General features: G+C 39.2%; 4 protein-coding genes and 1 pseudogene across 7 annotated transcripts in view; 2 read left to right on the forward strand and 3 right to left on the reverse strand.

Moving 5' to 3' along the window:
- LOC104770203 overlaps positions 1-4,257 on the reverse strand; it is a 52,892-nt gene extending 48,635 nt beyond the window's left edge. For 2 of the 4 annotated variants that reach the window (XM_010494594.2, XM_019241673.1), the window contains exons 1-4: positions 4,117-4,257; positions 3,662-3,742; positions 3,478-3,558; positions 3,301-3,381 (exon numbers count right to left, since the gene is read on the reverse strand). In XM_010494594.2, coding sequence (XP_010492896.2) covers positions 3,301-3,381; positions 3,478-3,558; positions 3,662-3,728 — 229 coding nt within the window. In that variant the 5' untranslated portion in view covers positions 3,729-3,742; positions 4,117-4,257. Of the gene's footprint in view, positions 1-3,300; positions 3,382-3,477; positions 3,559-3,661; positions 3,743-3,874; positions 4,096-4,116 lie in introns of those variants that run through there. The other 2 variants (XM_019241674.1, XM_019241675.1) reach the window with 2 other exon arrangements.
- LOC104770205 (classical arabinogalactan protein 25-like) lies at positions 9,362-10,081 on the reverse strand. The gene has a single exon (XM_010494595.1). It carries the CDS (start codon positions 9,970-9,972, stop codon positions 9,610-9,612), a length of 363 nt encoding a protein of 120 aa, XP_010492897.1. The 5' UTR covers positions 9,973-10,081; the 3' UTR covers positions 9,362-9,609.
- On the reverse strand, positions 11,043-16,945 carry LOC104770206 (serine/threonine-protein kinase RUNKEL). Its single transcript, XM_010494596.2, has 11 exons — positions 16,715-16,945; positions 16,527-16,616; positions 16,243-16,295; positions 16,074-16,149; positions 15,938-15,999; positions 15,766-15,844; positions 15,620-15,676; positions 13,863-15,491; positions 12,857-13,726; positions 11,301-12,434; positions 11,043-11,217 (listed from the first exon to the last, which is right to left on the reverse strand). Exons 1-10 carry the CDS (start codon positions 16,760-16,762, stop codon positions 11,307-11,309), a joined length of 4,092 nt encoding a protein of 1,363 aa, XP_010492898.1. The 5' UTR covers positions 16,763-16,945; the 3' UTR covers positions 11,043-11,217; positions 11,301-11,306.
- LOC104770209 lies at positions 17,182-18,829 on the forward strand (annotated as a pseudogene).
- LOC104770208 lies at positions 18,829-19,582 on the forward strand. Its single transcript, XM_010494598.2, is given in 2 exon segments — positions 18,829-18,897; positions 18,899-19,582. Coding segments are annotated over 2 exon segments (702 nt in total). The 5' UTR covers positions 18,829-18,867; the 3' UTR covers positions 19,571-19,582.

The following is a 19,611-nucleotide window of genomic DNA, read 5'->3' on the forward strand; positions in this document are numbered from 1 at the left end:
AGAGTTTATTACAAAACGGTAACCATAAGGTTTAAGGAGTTCGAGTTTAAGGCTTAGAGCCAAAGGTTGTTTACAAAATAACATACTTTATTTTACAATAGACACACAAACTACACCGGGTTCCTACTCGTTCACCACGCCCTCTAGTTCCCTCTAGGATTTCCTGCAAGGCAAACACAGTTCCGTAAGTAATCATAAAGATTACTTAGTGAGCTCAGGATTCCTGCATAATTATAATAAATCCCAAACCCCAAACCCCATCACAAACGATCAAGCAAGCATGCAAGCCACAAGCAATAAAGCAATCAAGCAGGCAAGCAAACAATCAAACAATCAGAGATAGCACGCGGAAGATAATTCGCTAAGCAAATTAATCTAGCGAGCAATCACAACAGCACAACAACAACAACAATAAACTTGAATAAAATCAAAGAGTTTTAGACAAGTTTTAATTTATGGGCCCGGTATGCTTCCTCTCCTCAACACCCTTTTTGAACAACCGCACTGCAACCACAAAGGCATGCAATTAGGGTTGTAACTCCCCCAAACCGTCCTATGGCCAGATGGCCGCCATGCGATACGGCGTTTTAGCAATTAGGGTTGCTCTAGGCTCAAGACTTATGGTAAAAGGATGACTTCTCGGCGGAGGCAATCCTTCTAACGGCCTGAATACATCTTCGTAGTCCTTGACAACTGTGATGTCCTGAACTTCCAGATTTTCTTTGTCATCTCCTCCAGTGGCGGTAAGAGTGACTAGATAAACACTCTCTTCATCGAACGATCTCCCAATTCTTATCGTTGATGCGAAATATGCCTTTTTGCTTGGGCTAATTCCGTAGAAAACTAGAGGTGTCCTTCCTCCATTTTCAAATATGACTCTGCTCCTACTGCAGTCTATATGGGCTTAGTGTTCCGATAACCAATCCATCCCTAATATAGCATCAAACCTCTCCATCGGCATTACAAGTGGATTTACTGGGAGATTTTCATCTTGCAAGATTATCGACACATCTTTGAACATTCTTCGATTCTTTAGAAGCGGTTGATTACCAGCGGTGTAAACGTTGATATTCACTTCCTCTTCTTCACACAAGTCTCCAAACTTGTCGGCCACTTCAGGAGTCACAAAACTATTGGACGCTCCCGAATCGAACAATACATGTGTGGGGTTACCACCAACAAGTAATGTTCGTAAATGCAAAACAGTTATAAAAATGCAATGCAAAAAAAAAAACTAAACACGCAATCACACAATCACACAATCAATCATAAGAGAGTTAGAACCTAATGAAACCTATTATAGGGCCTTTCGCAGGCTTTGGAGATTTGGGTGGCTCTACTCCTAAAGCAAAAACATTAGCTTGAGTCGCTTGTTTATTTGTTGGGGCTTCCTTCACTTGCTGTACTGGTTGAGCATGGTTCACAGTTTGGGCGTTCAGTTTGGTCGGCCTTGATGGACATGAGGTCGCATAGTTTCCTATTTCACCACAGTAGAAACATGTGACGAACGACAAATTGGAATTCTTAGCTTCTGCAACTATTGGACAAGCTCGAGCAAAGTGTCTAAGTTGACCACACATAAAGCATCCTCTAGGATCAAGGTTGCTCATTGTACGTCCTCCTTTGTTGACAGTCATATTGACTTTACCATGGTTCGCACTCAGGTTCCGCCCTGCTACTTGGTTCACCCTCCGAAGATTCACGATCTTGTTCTGTTCTACTGGTTCCTTCTTTTTCTCTCGGGCCGTAACTTCTTTCTCCAACTCTATACCTTCCTCAACATTAACTGCTCTCTCCTCCACTTCAGCGACGCTTATGTATGTCACGGCGTGTAACCTTCCTTTTATCTCTGGCCTAAGCCCGTTAAGGAATCTACGGACTATAGCCACTTCATCATCATTGCCTTGGTACAAATACCTCCTAAGTCGGGTAAATATTTGTCCATAGGCTCGAACGCTTATATCTCTTTGCTCTAGACGCAAGAACTGATTCTCTAATCGATCACGAGACTCTGGTGGAAAGTACTTCTGCTCAAATTCTCTCTTAAAGATTTCCCATGTTATGGGCTGGTAGCGGTAGCGAGTAACTACGCTGTCCCACCACGCACGGGCATCCTCTTCCAAGAAGCTGATCGCGATTGCTCTCTTAAACTCTTCCGGGCATCTTGATGTTTCGAAATTTGTCTCCAATTCCCTTATCCATCTGTCTGCTAACACCGTGTTCTGCTCTCCCTTGAACTTGCCGAGTCCTAAGTTTCTAATCATTATTACCAACTTCAGAAAGTTATCTGATGGAGTTTCAGCTGGCTGGTTTCCTTGGTTCTGTTGTTGTTGTTGGATCATGTGGTTTAAAAGGTTTTGTATCATCTTCAGTGTTTGTTGGGTCTCTGGTACACTCTGTTCATTCAGGTCTCCTCCACGACCTTGGTCTCTCCTTGGCATACTTGGATTCGGGTTGGTAGCGAACGGTCCAATTGGCGAATACTCTCTAAAAGGCGGGTACACGTACTCAGGTGTACTTTACCGAGTAGAACTTGTTGGTGAGTACCTCGGCGTCACACCGGGCACATCCCAATCAGGCATATACATGTTTCGTTCGTAAATGCTTGCAAACGACTCATCTCCTTGCTCATCTCCAAAACGCGGACCCCATTCCTCCGGACCCCATCTCCAAATTTTTTTAAGTTGTTTAATATATTATAATGACACATTCGATGTGTTGTTGGATATTGTTTCGTGACATTATGGTTCTCGAATTTAACCCTATAGTAGCACAAAAAGTTTGCTATAGAAAAGTATTGTATAACAATTTTTATTGTTATTTTGTAATTTTTAATGGCTATTGTACGTTACTATAACATCGTTAATAATAGCATATGGGAAATGCTGTTGAATATTGTTTCTTATTTTTGTTTTCGTGATATGATATACATTGTCCTGGCTTATGTAATATTTATCATGGCACTAAGAAAATGCTGTTTAACTTGCAATGGTATTTAGATCTATATTGAATTGCATCAAATATAATTTGTCATTTGAAACATTGAATAAAATGTAATTTGCTTTAATTTATGAAAGACAATGATATCATAAAATATCATATTACATAAAGTTTTAAAGTTAACAAAGTCTAAACATAACATGAACTCTAAGAGTGATTGCTACCATGCCATTATTCTTCAAGGAGCGTTGCCTCCTGAGGACCCTCCTTTTTCTACTTTTGGGCGTTTCATTGGAGTGGAGTTGAGTGCATTGTTTTGGAGGTTTCGGATGAACAGTGGATCTTCTTGATCTTGCTCACCTTGTTGTGTGAGTTTTGGTATAACGTTCATCGCGGGGATGCAGCATACAATTTCTTTAGCTTCCATTGAAACAACTGTTTCTGCATTAATAATAATGATAGTTGTTTAGATAGGTTTCTTTTTATTGATCAACAACAACAACAATTTTGGGTATAGATCTTCTTGATCATGCTCACCTTGTTGTGTGAGTTTTGGTATAACGTTTCTTGCGGGGATGCAACATATGATTTCTTTAGCTTCCATTGAAACAACTGTTTCTGCATTGATAAATATGATAGTTTTTTAGATAGGTTTCTTTTTATTGATCAACAACAATAATCAACAACAATTGTGGGTATAGATCTTCTTGATCTTGCTCACCTTGTTGTGTGAGTTTCGGTTTAGCGCTCATTGCGAGGATGCAGCATACGATTTCTTTAGCTTCCATTGAAATAACTGTTTCTGCATTGATAAATATGATAGTTGTTTAGATAGATTTCTTTTAATAAATCAACAACAACAACAATCAAAAGAAAACAGTTTCATTCAATCAAAAATTATAACTTTGGCTTGAATGAAAAAATGTGTTAGAACCTGTTACTATGATTTTGAGCTCCTAACTTGAAAACGAGAAGATCTATTACAATTGATTATACAAAGAGGAAAACAAATGAAGATCTATACCCAAAATTAAACGATTGAACAAAAAGGGAAAAAAGAAAGATCTATACCCAAAATTAAACGAGAAGATCTATACCCAAAATTAAACGATTTGGGACTACAATCGATTGAACAAAGATCTGATTCAGCAGAAAGAGAGAAAAAAGGACGAAAACCTTTAAATTCGGCAGAGATGATCAAAGGGATTCGAGTTTTGCAGTAGATTTAATCGGTGATTTGATACTTCAAGCGTCAATGAAGCTTCCAGAATCCAGAGTTTATTGGATTTGCATCGTCCTTATCGATTAAGTAGACAAAAAAAAGATATCGAGATGTATAGAAGTAAAAGGATAAGATTATTTAAGAGTTGATTGATGATCGTTAGATTTCTTCTAATCAACGGTAGATATGAAGAATTTGGTGATCCGCACCTTAATGAATTAGCCAATGAAATAATTGTTTAAATATTTATAGGTTAAAAGTAGAATATTTTGTTATTTTTATTTGTATTTATTTTGGAATATGGTGTAAAAATAATATAAAAATTGAAGTTTCATATTTAAGATTTTTTAGAGACTTGTCATTCTGAGAACTTGGACTTGTTAAGTTTGTCGAAGATACTTGAATATGAGGAGATTTAGAAATTACAGGAGACATTTCATTATGAGATCTTGTACTTGCTGCTTTAGATGGAGATGATTGACGAACAGGAGATTCATTCGTTGTTGTCTCAAACACAAATCTATTTGCAGGCCATGCTACAAAACAATTTAAAGAATCATGCAAAGTTCTCATGTCTACTGTAGGCCTCCATAGGTATTGTAACGCCCCCGAACCGTCCTATGGCCAACCGGCCACGGACCGCCCCGGGATGCTACTATGGAAACGTTCACCAACGATCCGGTCGAGGTTCAAGAACACATCAGGATCCTTAGCCAGTCCGTCGGTGGTGTTCCTGACCGCATGGAACATCTTTTAGGCTTTGCAAACCTTGAGACATTCCAGGCGTTGAGCCGACTCGGACAAAGTCTATATCAGTTATGACTCGTACGAATAAGAAATCCGAATATATTAAATACTTAAAGAGTTTATTACAAAACGGTAACCATAAGGTTTAAGGAGTTCGAGTTTAAGGCTTAGAGCCAAAGGTTGTTTCCAAATAACATACTTTATTTTACAATAGACACACAAACTACACCGGGTTCCTACTCGTTCACCACGCCCTCTAGTTCCCTCTAGGGTTTCCTGCAATGCAAACACAATTCTGTAAGTAATCATAAAGATTACTTAGTGAGCTCAGGATTCCTGCAAATTATAATAAATCCCAAACCCCATAACAAACGATCAAGCAAGCATGCAAGCCACAAGCAATAAAGCAATCAAGCAGGCAAGCAAACAATCAAACAATCAGAGATAGCACGCGGAAGATAATTAGCTAAGCAAATTAATCTAGCGAGCAATCACAACAGCACAACAACAACAATAAACTTGAATAATATCAAAGAGTTCTAGACAAGTTTTAATTTATGGGCCCGATATGCTTCCTCTCCTCAACACCCTTTTTGAACAACCGCGCTGCAACCACAAAGGCATGCAACCAGACTTCACTTAGAGCCACACCATCGTGTAGACAGCTTCGGCCAGGGTAGCGAGCTCAGTAACCTCCGCGCTCTTCGTTCCAGATCTACAACTCACGACATGAGTTACATGTCGTGGCTGCATACTGGTACGGAAATAGTCTGAGGACAGCCATACCCTAGTCTTACTACGGTAGTTGGACTTTGTCGTGGACTAAACGCATTAAGACTTCAACAAAGTTGATACTTGAGTTGTTATGGTTTTTAAGCACATAAATTTACAAGTATCCAACCTAGTTACCACCCTTGTTACTAGAACATTTCGAACTAGCAACCGGTGTAACCTCACATCACATGCATTTAAACAAGAAAATCAAACATGAAATTCAAGTAAATGCAACTATATGCTCATGCAAACCGTGCACTAGACGGAAGTCTTTAATCCCCATCTAGCCCGGTGAAATGTGCCTGAACTCACAGAAAACCGGTGATCTTTTTTAAGGAGTGGTCGGATTTTCTTGATAGCGTTCCTTTCAAGGCAGCACTTCGGATCCTTTCCCTTGTTGCAATCGAGTTCCTTCTCGATGCAACACTTGATGGTGGTCGATAGTCTTGTCTTGAACTCTACTTCCTTCTTTCTCTCTTCCTCACCCTTTCTCTCTTCCTCACCCTTTCTCTCCTTTCTTTCTTTTATCTTCTTCTTCTTTTGGTTTTGCGAAAATGAGAAAGAGGGGTGAACTTCTTTTATAGGGAGTTTTGGCAGTTTGGCTAGCCAATGCATGTGGAACAAGTGTTCCTCTTTGGTGCCACCAAAATTGCTTGTTTTACACTTGTCCAACAAAATCTTCTTTGTTCCCACTTACTTGCGCATGAAACGTCATTGGCCGCTTTTAGAAAGGGAAAATGGTGGTGTCTTCCACTCTCCCTTGCATGAGATGCGATTGGCCACGTCCAAAAAGGTGATAGTGATTTTGTCTCCCACTATCTTGCATGAAATTCGATTGGTCAATTAGAGGAGACAATAGCTCCTTAAAATCCGGAACTTTGTCTGGTCGTGTCGGTGGTACCGCGGTACGATCGGTGGTACGCGGCACGGTCCGTCTCGTCCGTGACTTCTCTGTCCGGTCCTTACTCGGTCATTCTTCGGCCATCGTCCAAAATTCCTCGGTCCTTCGGTAATTCCTCGGACACAGTTCGGCAATTCTCAGTCTTTCGTCCTTACCTTCTTTCGAGATACTTCCCAGGCCTTTTGGTCATGGATTTTCATTTGGTTTCTACCCTGTAGTGAGGGTCACTACATTCTCTCTCCCCCGCTCCCCCTTAATAGAATTCGTCCCGAATTCCATAAGGATCTAACGGCCCTGCTTTATCTTCTTCGACAAACAGCTGAGGATACTTGGCTCGAATCCTATTCTCATATTCCCAAGTGGTGACCTTGCGGTTCTGCTTTCCCTAGAATACTTGTATTTGAGGAATGCTCATGTTCTTTAACTTCCGCGTTCTTTGTTCTCCGATTCCAAACGGTCCTTCAGGGTATGTGAGATTTGACTCCAATTCCTAGATAGGCTCGGGTATAATCATAGTAGGATCGGGTACATACTTCGTAGTTGTGAAACGTGGAAGACTTTGTGTAATCGCATAACCTCTAGCATAGATAGTCGGTAGGCTACCTCTCCAACTCTCTTCTCAATCCGGTATGGTCCAATGAACTTTACCGCGAGCTTTCCCACTTTACCAAACCAATCCTTCCCTTTTTGTGGTGCGACCTTCAAGTACACCATGTCTCCAACTTCAAATTCCACTTCTCGCCTTTTACGTTCTACGTACTTCTTCTGGCGATCTTGAGCTTTCTTCATGCTTTCTCGAATAAACTTGATCTTTTCTGTGGTCTCATCAATAACCTTGTGATTGAAACTCGTCCTTTCCCCAAATTCCGTCCAACAGAATGGCGTTCGACAAGGTCTTCCGTACATAGCTTCGAACGGTGACATGCGGATGCTTGCGTGATAACTGTTGTAATAGGCAAATTCAACCAACGGTAGATTCTTCTCCCAATCAGAAGACCACTCCAATGCACATAGTCAAAGCATATCTTCTATGGTTCGGATAGTTCTTTCTGTCTGCCCATCGGTCTCCGGGTGGAATGAGGTGCTCATGTGAATATCCGTTCCCAATGCTCTATGTAAATCCTGCCAAAACATCGATGGGAATATTGGATCACGGTCAGAGACGATGTTTGCTGGCACTTCATGCAGCTTCAAAATCTCGTTGATATACTTTTCCGCTAAGCAGAAGATCTGGCTGATGAGATGTGATTACCTTTTAATGTTTGAAACAATCAAGAAATCAAATACTAGTAAACAGTCAAGAAATCAAATACATCAATTGAATGTCGTATACCTTTCAGGTGGATAAGATCGGCTGAGTTTGAAGCTACTGAGATAGATATTGGCTGAGTTCGAGGCTACTGAGACAGAGACGGCAAGAGACGGAGATCGGCTGAGCTACTGAGACAGAGATGGCAAAAAACAGAGATCAACTGAGCTATTGAGACAAAGACATAGGTGGAGAGAAAGAAAGATAGATAGACAGAGAGTGATGGAGAATCGAGTTTTCGTCAATGGTAATTTTAGGAAATGAGTATTGAGATTTCACGATGGGAATCAAAAACTTGAGATTGCGATATAGAATTGATGTAATCGGATGAGAATTTTAAAAAGCTTTTTTTATTTATTTTGGCAAAATGTAAAATCCCCAAACAACTTTCCGACAATGTATTGAGAATCGATATTTTTTTTGGTTGGTCAGAAAAACCCAAATATTTTGCTTTCAAACAACTTTTCAGCTACAATCGTTATTTTTATATTTCCGCATAGTAAAAAATATTTGTTAGCGTTAATCTAATGCTACAAAATATTTGACATCCAATTTTTGTACTTTTAATTGCAGTTAGTAAATTCATGGTACAACAATCTGCTATCGAAGCTCATATTTTTTTTGTAGTGTATACATGTTTATACCTTTCATATTGCTCCCACAAAGGACAAACCAAGTGGGCATCAACACGACATTTTAGCTAGTGATTATACAATCTGTCACGCACAAACCTTAAATTATAAAACTCTTATGTATATATACATCAATCAAATTAATAGTATAGTGTGATTTGACAACGAGGTTTAAAAAGCAACTCAAAGTGTGAGACAGGATAATAAACACTTTTATGCTTTGGAATCGTCAGGACAGGAGCTACTCACATGCATACTCGCTCTAACCCGAAAAATGCAATTAGTTGATTATTTTTGTATGGTTAAATCTCATATATGATATTTTTGTTAATAAAAGCGCACATTCTTTACCAATTATCATCAATATGCATTTCCATATTCTTTTTCCATTTTCATGTGAATCATATTAGTACACATATATCTTATTAACTAACTTTACAAGAGTAGTTAATCTATGTACGTATAGAGATTCTCATTTGTCTCAAAGAATTTATCATATGAACAAGATCTTATCTTTATAATTTATATAGTTTAATGCACTCATCACGTCGTAGTTAGGTATTCAAATCCTTAAAGTATGGATTATTTTAAAACATGATTTAAACTTTTTAAAAAGGTAAAAAGCAAACATCAGAAACAGACAAATGAAGTTCACCTAAAACATAAGATTCTCTTACTTAATATCATAAATTAATTCTGTTTATATAGGTAAATAAATATATTAGTACATACTTCATACGATCATAAAATTCATCTAAATAAGAAATAATTGGTTGATTTCTGATATAAAATTTCGTCCGTCAAATCAATTAATTGGTTGACAAAACGTTAGCACATTGTGAACTATCAAATGATATCATCGTTGTTATAAATACATGCATATTATTATTGTTTAATGGAGATGATTAAAATCGACTCACATTGTCAAGACTCAAGAGGGGCAACACAAAAAGATGAAGAACTATAGTTTACAACGAACTAACATTTTTAATTATTCGAGAATGATATACATTTGGACAAACACACACGTGGAAACCAAAACGTTCGTTTGATGTATATAAGTGAAGTGAACTCTATAGTAGTGTTACAACGCCACGTAGGCGGAGGAGAGGATAACGGTGAGGAGTAAAACTCCGGCGGAAGGATAAGACGACGGAGGAGCTGGAGAAGAAACCGGCGGAGACGCGAAGGGAGCAAAGGCCAAAGGGTCAGGGTAGGAGCCGTCGTTAGTGTCGGGATCAGGAGGGCTTGGAGAAGCTGGGATTGTGCCGCCGCCGTCGTCGGAAGGCAGAGAGTCACCCGGGGAAGGAAGGAGAGGGGCGATATCCGGAGAAAGCTGTTGGAAGGGAGAGATGGTCGGAGAAGATGGCAAAGAAGAAGAGAGACAAGAAGAGGAGAGTGAGATCAAAAAGATGATGAGAAGTGTTTTGAGAAAAGAGAAAGCCATTTTTTTTTGTTTTGTTTAAATGATGAAGGAAATCAAAGTTGAGTTCTTTTTTGTTGTTGGATGTGTCTTTCTCTATCTACTGATCGGAGTGCAATTTGAGTTGTAATGATGATGTCTCTATATAAAAGAAGCTTTTACTCTTTTGTAAAATAATAATATAAAACTTTTGGATGAAAAAGAAGACTAATAAAGAGAAGAAGACCTTCTTTGCAAAACTAAATAGTAAATACTGTATATCAATTTTCAATTTCTAATCCTAATCAAGTACTTTTTTTTTTGGTTCACACCACCAATTGAGAACTACATTTTTTTTTTTTTTCAATCATGATGTATTAATAGAATTTAGTTTTGGTTTTGTTGCTCTCTGTAATAGCCAATAATAGAATATTTTTTTTTCTTTTTTTTGCTTCCAGATCCCTGGCCTATATTTTTTTTAAATCCCAATTTTCTTCTACATTTTATTTTAAAATATTTTAAATTTAGCTATTACTTACAGACATTGAACATATATATGCAGAAACATATATAGCGACTGGATTCTTACACAAAGGATTGTAAAGTTTCACAATAATGCAGCTAATAGTACTGTGTAAAAGAGCATTTGAGTTGTAACTCTATAGTCTATAGTATTGGTCATTGGAGTTGGTTCAGTGGGAAGGGAAGTGGTTTCTTTTTTTTGTTAACTAGGTGTCGAGATGTAAATGGTTGATGTGTTTGGAGGCTATAATTGAAGACTTGAGAGGTTTTTTTTTTTTAAAGAAAAGCTAAGGGCTTTCCACAAGGATTGATTGTGATTTCATTTGGTTTATTCTTTTACTGTAAAGAATACAGACACCATGATATTATAATTGAACTATTTTTTCTATCAACACATAAAAGTCATACTAATAATTAAGCAATATCTAAGAATAGGACCCTAAGATTTCACTCAAACGAATATCTCACTTTTTCTTAGATCAGCACATGTTTTTCTTCTTCTTCTATAATTGTCAGTCTATTCTAATCTTTTTTAACCATGCATTAGTTTCTAGAATGTAGAGTTGCTTACTATATCTCAAACATTCAATAAATGGTAAATCTAAAAGAAGATAATATTAAGGAAGTAGTGGTACAAATATTGTAATTGAGAGAAATATACACATTACAAAGAGACAAATAGATCTTGATTCTCAATGTCACATGGTTTTGAGTTTGTTTACCTCGTACATACTGAAAATCTACAGCTCAACGTCATTGTCGTTAATCCTGGTTCAACAACAAGAGATTACGAACATGTAATAAGACTTACCAATGATGAAAAAAACTTAAATTATCATTAAGCTTGTTACCTTAGTTCAACGAGGTAATCTCTGCAACTCCATAGCAACGAGGGAAGCGACGCTATTAAGACCAGCCGCATCTGAGTTCTTGATCTCAGAGACAATGGCGTTGATCTTAGAGACATCGTGTCCTGATATCGACAAAATCATCGCCTGCGATAGATACTGCTTGCAAGCGTAACCTAAACAATGCAAGATCCTTTTCAGAACCAACGAGTGTTCCTCCGTGCTCTTCCTCCTGTGCCACGAGTCAAGAATCTGTGTGATCTTCGGAAGATTGGTTAAAAATCCCGTCGTGGCTTCTCTCGATGCCGCTTTAAGTAGCAACACCACGCATTCAGAGGCAATATCTGCAACTCCGATGTCATCATCTGAAGTCGCTAGGTGCAAGAATAGGCCAATGTTGCTGCCGAAATCTGCAATATCTCTTATACATTCCTGTGGATCGACCTCGAATGTAAAAAATGTCTCTGATAACAGCGTTGGCTCTTTCGTGTAGTTGGAGCTGAGACCTTTCTTGTTCCCAAGTGACCGTAGCAAAAAAGCTCTGCAGAGACTTAAAGTGGGTTCAAGAAAATCTTCCATGTCTTTGGCATTCACGAATTCCAACAGATTTCCGATTCTCCTCACTACTTTGAGCTGAGAGAGCAATTTACTTTCCATCTCTGGAGCTGAGGCTAAGGCAAGACAGAGCTTGACGTTGTTCACATTCGCGCTTGATAAGTCTCCGAGAAGAAACTCGAAGCATTGTGAAACTGTATTATGATGCAATAAGTTGGAGATTTTGATGTAATCAAACTCAACGAGCATGACGAGGAGCTTTTGTGCGTAAGCTGGGATTGGATCTTCGTCTTGGATCAATGCAGGGTAGAGTGGGAGGAAATGAGAGTTGGATATTGATTTCAAATCCTCAGATGTTTGTTGCTCGATTTCAGTGCACTCGGTTAAGAGAATTGTCATTGAATCAAACCAGATCTTCAAACAGAGAAACCGAGCATCCCCGTCTTTGTTCCCATTGTAGATGCCAGCTAGAGACGGGAGAATCTCACGAATAATGATCTCAGCATTTTGTGTAACCAGAAGAGCATCTTCCGCTATGCATTCTAGAACTTGAAGAAGGGTTATGCGGAAGTCATCTCTTCCCTGCAAATTGTTAACAAGTCATCAGAATTATTTTATGAACGATTAATGAATGAAGCTTTTAACATCTTAAGCAATCTCAGAGTGAAAAGAAGAGATGAGTATCTATGAAGTATTTAGCAACTTAAACAATCTCTATATTAGAAAAAGAGGATATGAGTATCTTCAAGCATCTTAAACATATATCTAGAGTGAACAGAGGAATGAAGTAATTTAGTAGGAAGTTCCGGAATCAGCTGTATGAAAATCTTCATCTTATACTATAAGAAGCACCACTAACCATATAATTCTATCATAACGAAGTAAGAAATTTAAAGGCTGACGAGCAATTGACCAGTCCTATTAATGCAAAATAAAATAGCAGAGCATTTCGTTTGAGCTAGAGTAATAATGTAAAAGGGGATCGTAAAGTTGCAAATACTGACCTGAAACGATGCTTCCACAAGTTTTGTAAGATTTGCCAACTGCCTTAGGACTTGTGGAGTTACCATCTTGTTCTTAAACGAAGAGCTTCCGAGAAGATGAAGAACCACAGGGAACAGGTGTACATTAGTCTTTAAAGGAGCTCGACTGTTAAGGGGGGAGACAGGTCCATGGCGTCTTCCTGTCATCAGTTGTTGGATATCACTGGTTATTGTATCCAGCAAGCCTGGTATTATGGAGGCGATGACATTCACAAATGCCTCAAGACATTGTTGCACATAACTGTCTTTTTCTTTAGCTAATCTGTCCACCACAGGGAGAAATCTTGCATTGCAGAAGAAATTTGTCAGCCAACGCCTACTGTGTTTGCAGAGAAATGCAACAAAGAGAAGAGCTTTGCCCCTCAGAACTTCCGTTCCTTGCTCTATGATGGAGAGTAAACTAGGGAAAAGATTTTTCTCCTCTGTCAATGTCACGAGATGCCTTCCAAAGCTTGTGAATGTATGACTTCCAATCATAGCCATGTTCAGAAGATTTAAGCAGACTTGCTGCTCTCTTGCGCTGCCTTTGACAAAAGATGAAGCTAGTTCCTTCAATGAAAGCTTCTCCACAACCGTCTGAATGCAAGGAGGGTTAAAGCGAGCAAGACGAACTAAACATGATCCAGCAGTCTGCCTCATGCTCTCCTGTTTCCCAGTTGCCCTGTAGATATAGCAGAGGTTACTAATCAAATCTTGGCTGGAGAAACGAGTGGCCCAATAAGCTCCTTGACTGCAGATGTTTTCTATCGTCCTTAACGCATAGAGCTGAGTCAGGTCGTCTTCTCCTTTTCGTAAGACAGATGACACAAGAGAGATCAGGGCATTTGAAACCTAGTTTAAGAAAATAAGAATCTGTTTAGATAGGAAACAATGGTAAAATAAACCATTCAGATTAAGCAATGGAATACCAGAAACATTAAAAGTCAAATGATCAACAATTTAAGAGTAATAATTCAGAGATGCTGACCTGCCAACCCGATGCAGACCGGATTTCTTTTGAAGGGGATTCTGGTGGTTTGAAATCCTTATGCTCATTTTGAGTTGAGATGTAGAATAGCAATTCACCTAGAGCTGCCATAGAGAACCTTCTCACTTTTTCATGCTTGTCTCTGAGGCCGTTCGTAAGAGAGTCTAAAATACCAGAATTTGCCAAGTCATCTTCGATTGAGGTAGAATGCCGAATTAACAAACCAATTAGTGAAGCAATTTGTACACGAAACGCTGGGGTCTTGGATAATCTCAAAACTTTAACAAGCACAAGCATTATTGGCCCGTTTGTCAGGATGTTGGCTGCATCAGCATTGCTACTCAATGTTTCGAGGTATCTGATCAAATTCTGTTTCTCTGACAGGCCAGAACTGCTCCCACTTAGCACCGTTATGATCTTATTGTTAAGCGGTTCTAATTCTTGCTTTCCCATCTTACCAAAATCAGAAGGCTGTGGTGTTTCGAATGAGAGAGAATGCACAGCTTCTTTGTCAGTTTTTTTGCTGGGCATGACAGGCCTAACAGAAAGATCAGATAAATGCCAAAGGACGTCAGTGAGGCTAGTAGGTGTTTTAGATGAGTCATGATTAACAGCAACTCCAGAAACTTCTCTTCCTCGGTGAGTTTTAAGTTGAGGACTAGCACTAGGTGGCGCAGCTGACACGTCCATTGGCTCAGACTGCTCTTCATGGCAATCTCTTGCTTCAACCGAGGTTAGTGTTTCATTTGCAGACGAGTTCTCATCAGGCACATTACTGCTTATAACTCCTTGTCTTCTGTGACTCTCATTTTGGTTCATAGCTCTTTCATCTTGTGCACAAGAGGTGTTCTCGGTTCCTTCTGATTCATCAGGTCCCTCATCGTCATTGTTTTCATCAAAATCAAGTTCCATATCAGTGTTCTCAATCTTCACTTCAGCACAATTCTCGTTGCTATTAGGTAAGGGTCTCCTGTAGTTTTCCTTCTCATTTTCCTTTTGGAGATTAGCCTTTGCTATCCTTGACAATCTTAAAATATTCACCTGTCTGTTAGCACCAGGACGACCTCCATGCTTTTCCTCACTTGCTTTACTAGGAAGCTTTTGAGCTTTAGAACCACCAGGCGTTCCCTTTACAGGCGTCTCATGGCCTTTTGAACCTTGAATGGAGTTCTCATTGTGCTTTGTACCTCCTTTTGGATCTTTCTCCCGATATTTCGGAGGGGTCTTATTTGGTCTGTCTCCGTTACGCTCAGAAAGGCATGGCTTTGTGTATATGCCAATCATATTATCAAAAGCAGGCTGAGTAGGCAACTGAATTAAGTTAATCTTACTCTTCCAAAAGGCATGACCACAGAGGTCTGCCCATTGTATTCTTTGAGCTGGGTCTTTGATAAGAAGAGACTCAATGAGATTGACAAATGAACGGCTTGCATTTCCAGGGAGTGGAGGAGTTGGATCTGAATGAATCGATTTCACAAGCTGGGTAAACTCTCTTGCCACAAAAGGAGGTCTTCCTGTGAAACATTCGTATAGAACACAGCCAAGTGCCCATAAATCAGAAGCAAAAGAATGGATCCCCCCATCTTCATATAACTCTGGAGCCATATAATACGGGGTACCACGTTTTCCCTGATACAAATTATCACAAGAGATATAAGTACCAACGACATACAGTTGCCAGTGTAATTTAAGATCATAAAATTTCACTATTACTGTAAAGCTTATATAGAAAAAGGAAAACGGACAAAACTGTTTACCGTGGACGGAGATTTAGAAATATCATCTAGCTTCCTTGACAACCCAAAATCGCACAACTGCAACACAGTGATATGAGTCCATTAAAACGAAATAAACAATCATCATAAACTAGACACCTTCATAGAAACCACAACAACAGACGTACCTTAATATGACCGTTTTCATCGAGTAAGATGTTTGATGGTTTCAGATCACAATAGATAATTCCCTTCGAATGTAAATATCTGAGAAATTCAAGCAAAGAAAAGTCCATAAGAGAAAACATTTTCTACATGCACCTAGAAGTCCTGCCAAAATGGTTAAAAAAAGGATCTTACAGCAGGGCTATAACAAGATCATAGGCAAGACCATAGATCGATTCTTCTGGCAGTTTACAGTCCTACAGAACGAGTGACTTTCAGAAAACCTGTGACCATATATAATCTAATAATATAGCCACAGTACAAACGGTACCTGCTGCAATAACGTCCTGAGATCACCCCCAACACAATATTCCAGAACTAACCACATGTGAGCAGAAGTTTCATACCTGAGACATCATTAAGAAGACGATAATTAATTAGAAGCAAACAAAATATAGAGATTCAGATAATTGTTTACAAATTAGCTAGTAAAGTTTTACCAAGCATGGAACTTGAGTACGTTTGGATGATTTAGCGAGTGGAGAATCCTGACCTGAAAAGGAAGTGAATAATTACCAAATTTGTCCTTACCCAAATCACCTCAAACATCAATTCGACCTTTCAACTCACAAACATCATACAGAAATAGAAACCTAAAAGCATCGATTTGACAAATCTAGAGTGAATCCGTCACAATCCCAGAGAGAAACTCCTTTAAATCAAGCGGTTTAAAGGTAACCCAAGCATAAATCGCTAATTTCACAGATCTGATGATTATTGTTACCTCTTGAAGAACCTTGTTCTTCCGCGACTTATCAACACTCTTGCAAGCAAAATACTCAATCGTCTTCTTCTTCCTTCCTTTATACACAGTCTGCGAACCGATTTGAACAAAAAATTTACTAAACAAACCACTTCCGAAACAAACAAAAAAAATCTCGGGGAAAATGCCAAAGCAGATTCAAACTTTACCGAGCATTTGCCATGTCCAATAGCTTCGTAGATGTGGTACTGATTCATCGTCGGAGCTTTCAAGTCGTCTGAGATCCGATTCGGATATCTCGAAGCTCTAATGAGAATCAATGGCCGTTGCTGAACGGATTTGGGAAGAGAGAGAAACAGAGAGGGGGAAAATGGTAGAGAGAGAAGGAACTGAACAATTTCAAAATTCAAACCCTAAGGAAGAAGACCGGACAAATTTAGGATAATTATTATATTTTGATTTTGACTATAAGGAAACTATTTTTTTATTTGTTTATTTATTTATCAAAGGAGGTAGCATATGAAATTTAAAAGTGATAAGCTGGGCTTATTGGGCCTGTAATGATCGTTTGGCCCATTTATCCTCTTCTCGGTGAAACGTTTTCCCGCCTAAACTAATTAGCAAAATAGGGCTTTTTACCGCCTGGGAAAGGTAAGCGGGGTAAATTTGGCAGAGTAAAGTGAAAAAGAGTTGTCGTTTTGTGTTCGTTCTCTTACAGAGAGAGAGAGAGACGACGTAACCTTCGCCGGAACCACAATTCTCTCCGACGTCGGTCTCTTAGACTGAGTAAGCTTCCTGATCGGCTCTAATTTTGTTTTCCTTATCCGGCTAAACTCGCTGTATCTGATTATCTTTGGGTATTGTTCTCTCTATCATGATACATAGCTAGGGATTTGGTGGGGTTTTGGGAATTTTTTTTTTTTTTTTTCTTCTTTCAAATGTGTTTCAAACTATGATAAAAGTGGGTTTTCTATAAAAAAAATTTAAAAAGGGCTCTTTGTTGTTTCCACCTGATTTTGGAAATTTTGAGTTGTTAACTTTATTATATCTTGGATTTTTGAAAGTCTTGCCTCTTTTAATCTCTTCGTTGATGTTTGATTGTTTGAAAATGTGACCGATGTATTAATGCTTAGAGCAGTTAATCTTGTGCAAACTATTTTGACGTTTGCTTGGTTTTGAGCTTTATTTGTTCATTGTTGTTGATGTAAAAGGACTGACCCTGATCAATTTGAGATCATATTGGAGGAGGCACCCAAGAGTAAAGCTGTGATGGAAGAGACTAACCCTGATGGTGCTCGAAAGCTTACTCCATCTGACAATCAGAAGTCTGTTCTTCAGACATTCTCTTCTGCTGCAAACACTGGTGAGAAGAGAAAGAGGGAAGGATTAGTGAGAAGTGAAGGAGAAAGCAGAAACAGCAGCGATAGTGAAGAAGTTATTATTGTTGGTAACACTACAGCTATAAAAGATCTTGGTTTTGATGGAGGAGAGCAGTCTCAGGGGTTTGTGTTTAGCAAGCGACAGGCTTCCGATGTACAAAGCAACATAAATGGTAACAGGTCTTTGGAGAAGGAGGAGGCAGGAGAAAAACTAGAGAGAGCGAAACAGGTTTTAAAATTTAATGAATTTGATAAGCTGAGGGAAGTAAGCAAGTTTGCAGTTGGCCAGACCTGGGCTCTCTATGATTCAGTGGATGGGATGCCTAGATTGTATGCTCAGATCAGAGAAGTTTCAGTTTCTGGTTTTGATGTTAGTGTCACATGGCTTGAGCCTGATCCATATGAGGAGGAGCCAATTCAGAGGTACGAACAAGACTTGCCTGTTTCTGTTGGTAGGTTTAAACTTGGGAAAGATGAGACTATTAAAGATCACTCAAGGTTTTCTCACGTGGTTCATTGCAACGAAGGAAGTAGCGTGGGTACATTCAGTATTTATCCAAGAAAAGGAGAGACATGGGCTGTCTTCAAGGGTCGCTACAAGGCTCTTCTCACGAACTGGGACATCAACTGGTTAGCTGATCCCGATTCTCCCTGGAAATATCAGTACGCATTTGTCGAAATAGTGTCAGAGGATGGTGGATCAAGTGATCCTTTATCTGCTGGATTCTTGCATAAAGCAAAAGGCTTCTTAAGCTTGTTCTGTCGCTTTAATGAGGAAATTGTTACAACTTATATTCGTAATCACGATGAATATCAATTCTCCCATCGTGTTCCATCATTTAAGACGACTGGAAAAGAAGCAGAAGGTGTGCCTCGAGGTGCTTATGAGCTGGATCCCGCTGCTTTACCAGCAAATATCAAAGAGATAGACGTCCCTTTGCATTACTAGCAGAGCCAAAGTCCGAGAATAATACACTTTCGCAATGTGTGCACTTTGCTAGCAAGGGAAGGACTTTTGAAACTGGCCAAATCTGGGCGTTTTGCAGTGGTGAGGATAACTTGCCTCGGTACTATGGCAAGATTCAGAAAATCACCTTTATTCAGTCATTTGAGCAAGATCCGGTAGTTAAATTGCATGTTGGTCGGCTGAAGGCTACATCAAATAAAGCCATCATCCAGTGGATCGACAAGAGCATGCCCATTGGCTGTGGGAACTTCCGAGCAACAAAATCTTCCGAAATATTCACCGACCTTGATGTGTTTTCACGTCAGCTAAGCGCGGACTCATCCGGAGATGGAAATAATTACAGTATCATGCCAAAGATAGGTGATATCTGGGCTATCTACAGAAACTGGAGTAATAACATTGAGGTCTCTGATCTTCAATCCCAGACTTATGATCTTGTAGAAGTTCTTGATGACAAAGCGGCGGATTACAAGGTTTTGCTGTTGGCACCTGATGGTGGCTTTAAGTTAGTTGACCGTGCAGGTTTTGGTTCAGTATATTTGGCTGCTACAGAACACTGGATTGATGGTGCTGATGTGAGATTCACAATCCCCAAATCCGAACTGCTCAGATTCTCGCATCAAGTTCCTACATTGAAAGTAACAAGAGAGATACATGGAGCTTTGCAAGAGGTCTATGAACCTAATATTGATGCACTGCCTGTTAATTTGATTCTATGACTCTGGAGCTGAAACAACACAATGTGATCGAAAGATTACTC

The sequence above is a fragment of the Camelina sativa genome, chromosome 20, assembly GCF_000633955.1.
Source record: "Camelina sativa cultivar DH55 chromosome 20, Cs, whole genome shotgun sequence".
In the NCBI taxonomy this organism is placed as follows: domain Eukaryota; kingdom Viridiplantae; phylum Streptophyta; class Magnoliopsida; order Brassicales; family Brassicaceae; genus Camelina; species Camelina sativa.